At 40.4% G+C, this 13,513-nt stretch overlaps 1 protein-coding gene across 2 annotated transcripts in view; it reads left to right on the top strand.

The window, feature by feature from the left end:
- The window catches only part of PCCA (propionyl-CoA carboxylase subunit alpha), a 291,871-nt gene that overhangs the window by 11,247 nt on the left and 267,111 nt on the right, over positions 1-13,513 (top strand). Inside the window, exons 3-4 of one of the 2 annotated variants that reach the window (XM_080377685.1) lie at positions 500-547; positions 640-708. In XM_080377685.1, the coding sequence (XP_080233811.1) occupies positions 500-547; positions 640-708 (117 nt within the window). Of the gene's footprint in view, positions 1-499; positions 552-639; positions 709-13,513 lie in introns of both variants that reach the window. The other variant, XM_080377686.1, reaches the window with a different exon arrangement.

The following is a 13,513-nucleotide window of genomic DNA, read 5'->3' on the forward strand; positions in this document are numbered from 1 at the left end:
GGCAAGCATGCCTCTGCAGGGTATTGGTCTTTTACTCTTCGTACCCTAGGCAGAGAGGAATCTCTGCTTCTTATGATTGGAATGTCTTTTAGAGATCTTGCATAACAGAGGAGTATTGTATTCCAGTCATCTGTGCTGATCAGAGGCACTGACCACTGTACCTGCCAGCATGTCTCTTCCCTGGACTTGACTGGCTCCTAGAGCCTTTGTAGAGTTCTTGTTTCTGCACAGTGCATGGTGACGAGATCCAAGGAATGCTGGTGTGAATAGTCAACACCTTTTTCTTGTGAACCTGTGTGTGTGATATGAACAGTATGGTATACTAGATCTGCTATATCATCATTGTAAATCAGCAGAACCCTTTTGAAAGTAGGTGATTTGAAGAGTTACAAGGTTATGGATAAGTCGGGGTTTTAGTGGAAGTGGAGGAGAAAAGCATGTTTCTGAAGGGAGGAAAGCTTGTGGGTTTTTTTATCTTTCATCATTTGTTTCCCTTCAGACTTTTGAAAAACTCCTTATTGCCAACAGAGGAGAGATTGCATGCCGAGTAAGTATGTAATCTTTTAAGTTTTTTCTTTTTGTAGTTAATTCTTGAACTATTGGTATTCTAAATACTGATAATTGTCACTTGTGTGTTAGGTCATCAAAACATGTAAGAAGATGGGGATTAAAACAGTTGCCATACACAGTGATGTTGATGCCAATGCTGTAAGTACTACTTGAATTCAAATGGTAGATGGGATTCTTAAAAATTCAACAAGACTTGAAGCTTTTATGCAGGCTTTTTGATTACTGTGGTGGGCATGTTGGCAATTCTGAAGTATCTTTGTATATGTCCTTTTCCTCCATGTGCTTGAAAGAGGGGAGATACCAGTGGGGGGATGGATGGGACACACACACACGATTGGACAGCTATTTAGCAGGTATTTTTTGTGAGCTTTATTGTGTTTTGCTCGTGTAAAGGTTCCCTTGCTCTTTCCCTGGATTAAACTAGATAGTACATCTGGTAGATACGTACACCAAGTGTGAAAGTGGCAGCAAAACTTAAATTGTGGTTTGCTAATGTACACAAAAAAGGCAATGAAAAGCGCATCTTAAGAGAAGGTATAAACTTGGTCTCAGTTGTTCTTGTGCCTGGTACACCCAACTCACTGTTTCTCACTTCCCGGAGGAATGACCTCTCCTACCAGGTGTGCTGAACAGGCCTGCTGGAGGTGCTCTGTTTGAGGATATTAAGGTGTCTTGAACATTCAGCAGCATGGCAGGGAGGTGGTAAAATGGCTGTCTAGACAAGTGAGGTATTTGTCTAGCTACTTGCTTATTTTCAGGTCTTGTAGTCTCTTCCATACTTTATTTTAGAAATACTTTTAAGTCACTGGTAGCAAGAATGGGAAGGTAGTTTCTTTGTGATATAACAGCAAGTGTAGTCATATTTGCATATCCTTGTTGACTAGAAAGAGCATAGTGTTATTCCATGCCTGCAAGAACTACATGAAAAAGGACTGGGGGTGCCCCAATGTCTTGGGATGGTGTGTTGAAATCTGTAAGGGAGGTAAAACTGTGTTATGATTTGATTGAAGAGGTTCCTCTGACCAGCTATTGGGAAGAATACTTGTATTATATGCAGGGCAGGACTTGTGGGTATAGGGGGTGGGTTGCTCAACGTTTTAAAACTGAAGCATGGCTGAGGGAATCTGTGAAAGTAGTTAGAACTTAGATGTTTTCAGAATTAAGTGAAAGGCAAGAACTGTTTTGAGTTTTGGACTTCTGACAGTGCTTTTGTCTGAGTCCTTTTGTGGTTGATTCCTACATGACCAGCTCAGTTCATATAAATAGGCTGTAGGTAGAATGAGGGGCTGAAACTGGATTTTCTGAGGCAGGACAGGTGCCCTACCACTGGATTTCTATGCCAAGTAATTCTTTCTGAGGTGACTGAAGAGTATACTTGGTCTGGATCTGAACTGGTAGCCATAATTGGGAGGCTGTAGTAGCTTGTGGGTACTCAATGGACTATGAAATGAATTCTTAATGGATGGGTGTCAAACAATGATAAATTCTAATTCTTTTGGAAGCTAAGGGTTATGTGGATATGAATACAAACTACTCTGTATGATCTGTGATCCCTGTAGTAAAACTGCAGCATGCTGATAGGTACTTGTATTCCATCTTATGTATATAGTATCTGCTGTTAGGATAAATGGAATTGTTGTTTTGCAGCACTGCACAGCCTTGTTCACTGACATGAATTAATTCTGAAAATAGACTAAAAAAGCTCTTTAAAAAAACCCAACATGTTCTTTCACCAGTCTGTAATAGACTTGAGAAAATGGATTGGTCTTCTCTCCAGTGTGTGGATGGCTTTGTTTATTGTGTGGACTCTGCTATGAGCGGGAGACTAAGAAAAAAATCTGAAAGTAGTAAGTAAAAACTGAGATTGAAGAACGTGAGGGAGTAAGAATGATATGAAAAAGTACAACTCATGACCTTAGGGGAAAGGAGTACAAAATAGTGTGTTACAAAGAGGAAATTGAAAATGTCTACTCTGCTTCAGTCTACTGTTTTGGCTTTAAAATACAAATAGGGTCTTTATTTTATCGTAGTTCATAAGAGAAAGGAAATCCAAGCTGGTATCTCAGAAATGCATTAATATACTCATAATGGTTCATAAAGATAATGTTAAGTGTGTTAAATGAGATGCTGACGTTTTGAGCTCACAGACCAGAGGTGAGGCTCTAACAAATGCTGTAAGGATGAAATAGTGTCTGCTTAGCTCTTTGGATCCTTGTACAAAAAAATTGATCAAACATATCTGTACAAGCTTAAGCATTAGCTGGGCGTTGAAGAAGCTCCAAGTATTTAAAGGAAAATGAGAGAAAGGCTACCTGAAACGCTGTTCTGCCTGCTTAAAATAGGGTAGTGGTGTTAGGTCTAAGCTAGTTTTTTTGGTCTAATGAGACGTGTGTTGCTTGTCTACCATACATCCTATAATTACTTTACCTTGAGTGCTTGCACTGGGAAATAGTTAACTAATGTCGTCTGTCTTAAAGACTTGGATGCCTCCAGTTATTCATTGTTTGTGGGAATGACCTGGCCATTGCAGTGATGGGTATGACTGCCAGTTTGGATGATCTTGATAGTTGAGTCCAGGGGCCAAATTTTTTGACTGTGTCCTGGTTTTGGCCATGAAGTAACAAATAATCTTTGCCCTGTGTTGTTAATTTGTCTTCAGGTTCCACCAGCCTTCTTGGTTATACCAGTGATAGCAAAATCTCAAACACGCTGAAATCAAACTTGGGAGCTGATGCAACCTGCCAAAGGAACCTCTGTCCTTATGTAGCTGGGAGAAACCTGTTTGCTTAGCAGTGGGATGCTGCAAAAGAGTTGTGAATATCCTTTTGATTTTGTGCTTGACAGGATTAAGCAAGACATCCCTCGGTCCCTCAAGACTTGTATCGCAAAGGCAATGAATATCGTAGGCCACTACCCTGATGCTGCTGATTATTGAACCAAAGGCAGAAATGAATGTGAAGTTATGCAGTTGAAATGGTTGCCCATCCCAAAGCTGTTTGTCTTCACTAAAAATAGTGGGACCTGGTTTTAAGTGACTAAAGTAGGTAGGGATGGTTTATAAAAATACTTTTTATTAAAGTGTTTAGAAATAGCACTAATTAGAGTAATAAAATTTTCTGTTTAGAACTTGGATAACCTTTGATATGCAGTGATAGCCCCTTATTATATTACCTGTCATCTGCATGGCTACTTGCTGAAATGTGGGTAGAGTGACAGTCTTAATACTAATTTGTTTCTACAAATATAACTGTAAAAGGAGGGCAAACCAGACAGTCTGTTACATCTCTCTGGCTTTCATTTCTGTCATGCTGGTTGAAAAGAGAACTGAAACTGAACTGGAGCAGGGTTCATTGAGTGTGCTCAGTAAATACTTAAGGGGGGGAAATCATGAGATTACTAGCAATTCAGGCTCTTCAGTGATAGCTTCTACTTTATTATCCATTCAGTATCATGTGCGTGAATGACCCAGGCAAACATTTTCACTGGTGCTTTAATAGGAATGGTACACACAGTCTTAAAATCATTGGTCTTTGAATCAAGACACTGTAAGACTCACTAGTGAATAATCTTATCCTAGAACTTTATTTTGGGAATTTTTTTCTGGTTGAATATTCAACTTTTCACTTTTAATTTTAAAATTCTCTGAAGTCCCTGTGGAGTTTACAGGGCTGAATAGAGGTGATTGGAATAGCTGAAATATGTGTAGACCTTCAATGAAACTACTTTTTTCTTGTTCTTCAGACTTGCTTTCTGTGGAGCACCATGGGAAATGTCTTGACTATACTGCTAAAGGAATATTAATTTGGACATACCTTTCATTAATACATGAAACTAGTAACTAGACCATAATAGTACAAAGGAATTTTCATTTCAAGGAATTAAAACTTTTCTGTTACGAACAGGAAGCAGCAGAAAGGACTGTAGAAATTGGGAATGTGGCAAAAATTGAACGACCTGCTGAGCACCAAGTAAAGCTTACCTGAAGAAGAAAAATAGAACGAAATACTGTTTTGTGCTCTTAAATTTTAAAAATAGCCTAATATCTGAAGGATTTCTGTAGGGAAGGGAATTTTAACAAAACTTAAAAGGATGTGGGTGACTTCAGAGACTTTTGGGTGCTTGTGTATTATTGCAAAGTTACAGGTATCTGGAAAAGGTATTGGATTACATTTACTTTTGTGGAGGAGGAAGGGGGTGTGAACTGGGGAAAAATATTATCTCCAAAGTTAATTGTGCTATGGAAGAGAAGTTGCTGCTTTAACAACTGTCCTGAAATAAAATCATTGTGGTGGTTGGGGAAAACAGCTTGACAAAATAGATGAGACCCCCCCCATAAAGCATACAGTTGCTCATGTGGTACTGAATGTGTTGAGAAAAATTGGCTATAATGGATGCTTGTAGAGTCTTGAAAATGCTTGATAATACTTTTTATTGCATCTATTATGTTGGGGAAAGCACAGGAAAGAAATAGTATACTGTTCAAAATGCTGATTTTTTTTTTTCTAACTTCAAGAGTTCAACTTGCAAAACACTAATTCTTTACACTTGGATAGGTAAAGTGGGGAAGGACCAATAGAATTTGGAAATTTTTTAATTAAAACATCTGGTGGAATTATTTTTGGGATGAGAAAACAAGCAAAGAAGTTTTGGCTGAACAAGAGTAATCGTATGTACTTTTTCCCCCTGAACTGATTGGAATAGAGGGTTAAGATGAAAGAGCCTCCTCAACCATAAATGTAACACTGATGGTGCAAACATTGTCAAGGAAAGCTAGAGAACTATTGTAATGCCTAATGTAATCAGCTAAAAGTATGATAAATGAAGAACAAGCTTTCACTAATTGGATCTGAACAAAAGAAGGTATAGCATAAAGCAGTGAATGAGATATAATTTTACTTGGCATTTTTTAACACAGCAGGGATTCTATGGCCATACGAAGCAATGAACTATAAATGACTGAAAAAAATCCCATGGGAAAGTAATGTAAACTATTAAAACTTTACGGAGTAGTGGACGGTTAGTTGTACTTCTTTAATACAGGAGTCTTTTTCTATCAGTCACTTAAGACTTCAGGTATTATTGTATTAAGTTGCTTTAAGTATAGACATCTCCAAATGTTTTTAGCTTTTGCAGATCATCATCTTGTTCTGCTAGATAATATAAACCCAAAAATGATACAAATGCTTTTATTGATGTAAAAGTATTTGCACAGAGTTCAGCTGTTCTCTAGAAACTGTAGTCTTCCGAGTGAAGGAAAATGGAAAATCAAATTACCTAGAAATGGAAGATCCACGTTCCTTTCCTAACTTTGTTTGGTTTTTTTAAGCTTGGAGTCTGAGGCAGTATTTCAGAAGGAACTTGGAAAATGTGGTTTAGGGAAACTGCAAAGCAGGTTAAGCTTGTAAGCTTCTATGTCAAGTCTGTATTGAGATGGATGAATTTGAGTGAACAAGTTGAACTTTTGGCTGAAACAAAACTTTGAATTTTGCTGAAGACTTCCCTATAGCTTAATGTGATGCTGTCAGGTTCTTCTGTTCTGGAGAAATCTAGTTGGCAAAAATAAATATTGTTGGAGAATTTGGCGTTTAAGTTTTAATGTAAAAAAAATATTAGAAAACCAGAAGTTTATCCAAAACTGAGGAGTGTGTGTGTTGTTTTTTTACTTGTAACTAACTTACAAATACAGGGCCTTAAAGTTTGTCCAGACTCTTAATTTACTCATTGTTTTGCTGTTTACTTCTCTAAAACATGCAAAACTATTCTATCTGCTACAAAACTAGAAATTCAGTCATTTTGACAGCTCATTGCCTCCCAGTGGCACTTCAGGAGTTTGTGCACAGATGATTTGAGGAGAGATCTGTTCAAGTACCTATATAAAGGGGAAGCTCTAATATTTTTAATGCCTTGTTTAAACATTGTTTAAATACTGTTGTCTGGAGTATATTGGACTCTGCCTCTATGTACTGTCTGGAGAAATTTGCTCTTCATAAATGGTGGTGTTTGCAAGGTGTGCAGAATAGGAATGTACCAGATCATACCAAGGAAACATTAGGGCCAGGTCTGCACTTGGTGTTTTGCTCTTCTTTCAATGTGTTTACCTTTTTGTTCCGAAAACAAGGCAGCATGTTGCTTATTTCTTCACAAGAGGTGGTGGAGGTGATGTTACTATCCTGTCCCCTTGCTTTCTTGTGTGTACTGAATAGTTGTGTAAAGCATAAGAGATGTAAGTGGTGGTCATCCTGTGAAGACAGAAACACCTCTGTGAAAGGAGCATGCCTTTGTTCAAAACTGTAACTTGCCTGATAAGTGTAGTCTGCCTTTTCTTTTTAAAATTGTATTGTTGCTTCTAAGAAGAGTGGATTGGTGGAAGGTGCTATTGATGAGGAGATAATTTTTCATTGGGTATGAGGAGCAATGCAAGCATGATCTGCAACTTCTAAAAGTTGAGGGGGCTCGTCAGAGCTCTAGAGTCCTAAAATTTCAGCCTGTTCTCCAAAGACTGGCTGCATCTTTTATTCAGTGGCAGGGTGATGCAAAATGCGTATATGACCTTTAGAATGGGTCAGACTCCTTTTGTGTAGTTTGAAGGCTAAGCTGAAATGTCACTTGTGTTGGATTCTGGTTGAAACTTAACATTGAGTAGGAGAGGAAGGGTGTAGAGTGGAATGTTTTAAGTATCATGCTGCAACCCTTCTGGGGACACTTCCTTGGAGGTGGGAAGTACACATTGGAAAGAGGGAGTTGAATCCAGTCTTTTGACCTTTGTGGGGTGAGTTATTTAATTACTAAGCTGATTTATTTGGAGGATCAATGCATGGATTAAAATTAATTTATTGGCATAAAGCTTATCTGGGGGAGGGGTTGTTATCAGAAGTTGTACTGAATTGTCCTTGGGGCAGGAAAATGTGTAAGCCCAGTCAGAGAAGTTGGTTGTGACTTAACTGTGCAGGTGCTCAGTGCTGTGGAGAATGAAGCAGTGGTTCTGTGGGTGCTGATATCAGTAGGTAGGGTAACAGGAGTATATCTGTAGAGTGAAATGGTTCATGCTGAAGGCATGGTGTCCTTGCTTGCCTGCCTTTTAGCATCTCTTACTGGTTCTAGTCTGGTGCTGTGGGCTTGGTGCCTGCTAGTGGTGGCTTGATGTGCTTGCTGGACTACATCTTTTGGTTGTGTTTTGACTGGAGGTTATCCAGTTCTTGTGCTTTGAGACAGCTGTGTGTTGCAGGCAGATGTGTTATGAGTGGGGATGAGTGAGAAATTAACTTAAAAATTGCAGTCCTGATTTGAACTGAAATGCTAATGTACACTGAAGCCACTCTAATTGCGTGCATGGTACTGGCTTTTTGAGCCCTTTCTTGCTCTAGTACTCTTCTGACATTGTGCTGGGCTGTTTCAGTGCTCTGAGCATACCAGACACCTTACTGGTCAGGTTAGTTAACTTTTTTCTACTGATTTAGTATGCTGAAATGTTTCAGTGGAATGTCTGACAGATGCTGGAGCTATGTATGGAAGCAAGATGAGTTAGCTGGGAGTAGGTCAGCCATCAGTTAAACTGACTTCTGTTGCTTTGCTGGCTGCAGGGCTCTGACACTCTACCCAGGGCTTTGAGGTTTGGAGAGATGTACAGGCGTCTTGGTGATCAGTCTTAGCCGAAGCAACAGACTGAGCAGGGCTGAAGTCCCCAGGCTTCACTTGTTCTGAAGACTTGCTTCTTGTTCTTGGGTGGCAGGGAAAGAGCAGCAGCTCCTTCCTTTGAAGCCACGGGTGCTTGCTGAGGGCACTGCTTGAACTACTGTCACTGGCAGCTCTGGATCAATGACTCCTGCTGCCATAATGCTGGCTCAGATTTATTGTGCTTATTACAGTGAATTTCCCCAAGAATCTAAGTGGGTGTACACCTGCTGGAGTCTACTTTGCTTGTGCTGACTTCTAGACCTTTCCAGAGGTGGTCGTAGAAAGTGCTGTATGTAGTAGTCTTTAGGCAATTAAACATCGTCAGCATGATCAAAAAAGATAGTTATACCATGTTCCTCTGAAAGAGAGGTGATACAGTGTCTGAGGTTTCCTGCTGCCTTGTCCCCTTGGAGACAACAACAGAAGGTCCTTGGACCTCTTCTCCTTTGAGGTTTGCTGAGTGCTCTTGTCTTTTCCTGGCTTCATCCTTCACCTAGGTCCTCAGCACCAACTGTTTCATTGTGCAGATTCACATCTGTTGTTCCTTTGCTTTACATTGTCCCAGCTGTGTTATTTGTTATCAGCTGTGGTTGTGGATAATCAAGGATGATCTGTTTTCAGTCCGTATTCATGAGCAATGTTGTCTGGTAATAACATCTCATTTCTTGTTTGTGTGGGTGTAAACACAAGCCAGCAGGCCCTGGGCTGAATTTCCCTTTAGTGTTAGAACAACTTCTAGACAGAGGTGGACCAGAGGCAGATTTTTTGTGAAGAATGTTCACAAGTGCTTGGGAAGTGGCTTTTTCAACTGATCTAAGACTGCACAGCCTGCTAAGAGTAGTTCTCTTTCCTTCTTACCTTCCTATCTTTTGTGTACCTGACACTTCTGTTGGCGCTACTGTATGTGTGGCCTTTTGTTAAAGGGATCCAGGCTGCTTGTCTGTCTGAGAACACTGACGAAAATGAAAGAAATGTAGATCAGTAAGCTGATGTGACTCCCTGCATAGGTTAATGAATGTTACAGCTATTGCCATCAGGGCACATGGTTGGGGACCAGGAGAGAGTACCTGATTAACCTTTTGAGAGGCAGTGTAGATGTAGTGTCTTGAGTTAGTGTGAGCCAGTATCCCTGATACCTGTTCTCTTCCCTGTTCCCTTCCCTGCTCCCTTTGCCCTATATCCCCCACTGGTGGAATATGTGATGGGACTGTGTGAAGAGCTGGATCAGGAAGTGGAGCCATCTGAAAAGATCCTTGTAAGGGGGACTGTATTTAAAGCCAGGTATTTTCCTTGATTATTGGCTGTATAGCTGGACAAACAGCTACCAGAGTACTGTGGGGTCTGTGGCTGACTGGCTGTGGTTCCATGGATGGGATCCTGGTGCTCTTTTTGTAGGGAGAAGTGTTAAACAAGGAACGAAATTACATATGAAGTGTCTGAAAGATGGAAAAACTCAAGTTTGGAGACATTAAAATGAAGGTGTAGTAGGAAGAAGGAAGGAAATGCATTTTGCTGGGTATAAGGTATTAGATGCATATGCCACTTCTGTGGGTGTTGTGGTTTTAAGTTGTGCTCTTTTCCTTGTTCTTAAAAAGCATCTGTCTTTCACTTGTTTACTTTCAACAAGGTAGCACTATAAATTTAAAAAGCATGTGTTTGAGATGCACTTCTACTTATTACTGCTGAATTGTCTGTAGGTAGCAACTAACATCCTTTGATAGTTTGCAAACACATGGTGATGGTTGTTTAATTAAAAAAACCCAAACAAACCCCAAACCTTTGCTCTGTCCTCCAAACGTGTCTAGTTTGGGCCTGAGGGGTGAGTCTGGACTAGAATCTTCATTTAAAGGTCATCTCTGGGTAACAGGTTCTTACTGTGAGATTAGCATGAAAAATTTGTCACCTTCAATTTCTTGGAATGAATGGACTCTTCAGAGTTGAATTTGGAGGTCATAGGCCTGCGTTAAAATAGTAGACAGAGACATTAAAAAATATATTCAAATATTATGAAAAATCCTCTTAATTTTTAAGCACTTGCTTCATATATAAATTATTTTTCACTTTTCTTCTGGAGACAAGATGCTGTAGATAACTAGACAGTAACTGCCATTTGTCCTCCAGTAGGAAACTTCCATATTTGTTTTCCTTTAATTAGTATGTCTGCATACATACAGATGTTGTCCTACTAACCAGACTGGTCATGTCTCACAAATAAGTTTCCCTAAAATGGAGTTTATTACTGTGATGGCCTTGATTGAAACTCAGGTTTCTGTCATAGGTTGACAGGAAGCACTTTTGTGTATGGATGAATAAACAAGGACTGAAAAATTAGATTATGTAGCAGTTGATCTGAATTTATATTTCTTGTTTGTAATAGGCCTTAAAATATCAAATGATAGGATTAAACTCTTATCCTATCCTGAAACTTTTCATGTCTCTGCCAACATGAGTGATGAATATTGTCACATACTTGATTTTTAGTTTGGTACTTGTCTTTTAGTGTCTGGCTAAAGCTTCATCTTTTAGGTTGGTATAGTCAGCCTTGAAGCCTGATTTCAGGTCTTCATTGGAAATTAATATTGCAATTCTTCTAAATGATAGTGTCAATTGTAAATGTTTGAAATTTGCTTCCAAAAAAGAGTTTTCAGAAATATCTTACAGCCCTGGTACTTTCTTCATTATTTTTCATGATTGATTTATATCCTGAAATACTTAAAAAATAGTACTGGGTAGTTTGACTGGTTTTGATTAAAAAAGCAAATAACATAACAAAAAACCACACACCCCCCAAACCAAAACCCCCAAAAGTCTCTGTGAAAAAACACCTCTTGCCTCTGAATGACGTATTTTAAGAATTATCACTAAAATATACATTCATCACATGGATCTCACAATCTTCACAAACTTTACTTAGATCAACAAAAAGAATCTCCCACAGCAAAATCAAAATAACATTCTTGCAACACGAAGGAAAGTGCACAATTTATACACAGTCTACCCCTTGTCCCTTTATCACAATTAAACGAACACATTCTCCACAGTTGTTCTGCTCTTGGCTCTCTAGCTACATTCAATCCATGTTTTGCCTATTACCTCTCCCAATTAATATCCTTATCTTGAATTCCTTGTGCCCCATGTTGGGCACCTGGCATCCACGTGCCCACCAAAGCTGTTTTATTGCTTCCCCCTCCTCAGCTGGATGGGGGAGAGGAAGTGTAACGAAAGGCTTGTGGGTCAAGATAAGGACAGGGAGATCACTCACCCATTACTGTTATGGGCAAAACAGACTTTATGTGGGGAAATTATTTTATTACCAATCAAATCAGAATGGGGTAATGATAAATAAACCCAAATCTTTTAAAACACCTTCTCCCCCTGACCCACCTCCCCCCTTTCTTCCTGGGCTCAGCTTCAGTCCTGATTTCTCTGCCTCCCCACCAGCCAGTGCAGGGGAATGGGGGTTGCAGTTCATTACATGTGGTCTCTGCTGTTCCTTCGTCCTCACACTCTTCCCCTGCTCCAGTGTGGGGTTCCTCTCACAGGAGACAGTCCTCCATGAACTTCTTCAGTGCAAGTCCTTCCCATGGGCCGCAGTTCTTCACACACTGCTCCAGCATAGGTCCTAGGTGGGGTTACAAATCCTGCCAGCAAACCCACTCCAGCGCAGTCTTCCTGCAGGATCACAGTCTCCTTCAGGCACATCCCCACCTGCTCTGGTGTGGGGTCCTCCATGGGCTGTGGGTGGGTATCTACTCTGCTGTGGACCTCCACAGGCTGCAGGGGCACAGCCTGCCTTGCCAGGGTCTTCACCAGGGGCAGGGGAACCGCTGCTCCAGTGCCTGGAGCCCCTCCTGCACTGATGTGGGTGTCTGCAGGGCTGTTGCTCTCACATCTTCTCACTCCTCTCTCCAGCTGCAGTTGCCATTGCACAGTTTATTCCCACCCCGTCTTCTTAAGTATGTTATCCCAGAGGCAGGCTCAGCTTTGCCCACGGCAGGTCTGTCTTGGAGCTGGCTGTCACTGGCTCTGTCAGACACGGGGGAAGCTTCTAGCAGCCTCTCACAAAAACCACCCCAGTAGTTCATCCATCCGTCCCCCCCCAGCTTCGCCATGCTAACCAAATACATCCCACCTGCCCTAATACAACAAAAAACAAATCAACCCAACTACCCCCTGCACCCCCCACCCCTTTATGTATCTTGTTTAATGTAAAGGAAGAATAGTAGTCTGTGTTTGGATAGTTGGTGCAAGGTAATAGCTGTGCTTACTGGTGACTTGGATTGATGAAGATGTGTGTATTCTGTTTAGATACAGTATCTTTTTTTGGTTTCTGTCTTGATGTGCTAATTGTACAATGCTGTGAGTTTTGTTCCTTAATGTTAATTTGATGTATGGTGTTGCATGAATTCTTGTAGTCCTGTTGTAACTAGTATTTAGTATTTGTTTACCTGTTGACCTGTAATATTACAGACCTTGTAAGGTAGGATGTTGCCAGTTCTTAAAATGAAATTATTTTTAACGTGGGCTTAGTTGTTGATAGACTTGCGATGCACTGATTGCTTGTGAAGGCATGTCATCTCCTTTGCTTTCTGTAGTAATGGAACATCGCTGTCCGGGAAGCATGTCTCCCAGATTGACCTTTTATAGTTTTGTTCTCATCCTTTTTACTCTGTATGTAGTTTCCTCAAGCATTATGAATGAATCTGAGAAGCAACTAGAGATTTAGTGTGGCACTGGCAGTACCTGCTGGGGGCACTGACTGATAGTGCTTTGGAAGCAGGGAGTGGGAGAAAGGGGGCACAGTTCTTCACATACCTTCTTCCATGTAAGCAGTCTGAGCTTACTGAGCCTTCCTAAAGCTGTTACGTACTCTTCCTTTTTCATCTTCAAAGACCATTTTTTTTTTTTCCCATAATACAAAAATCTTAGTCTACACTAATGCCTCTCCTAGAAAGCCTGTTAAGAAATCATAAATGTGTTTTGTATGCCTTTGCATTTTCTTTGTCATCCTAGACTGTAATTGGGTACTGTAGCTCTCTTTAGGTGCATGCAGCCATCAGTGCAATGAACACACATTGAGCTTGGGTCCCACAATAACACAACTGTTGGAGAGCCCTGTGGGAGAGAATTGTAGAATCATTTAGGTTGGGAAAGATGGTTAAGATCATGGAGTCTAACTGTCAAGGAGTGAGCAATGTGAATGGAAGCTGAGGCAACTGTGAATTGTGTATAGATAAGATCACAGTTAGCAATGTGGGATGCTGGTGCA

The sequence above is a fragment of the Falco punctatus genome, assembly GCF_963210335.1.
Source record: "Falco punctatus genome assembly, chromosome: 2".
Taxonomy (NCBI): Eukaryota; Metazoa; Chordata; class Aves; order Falconiformes; family Falconidae; genus Falco; species Falco punctatus.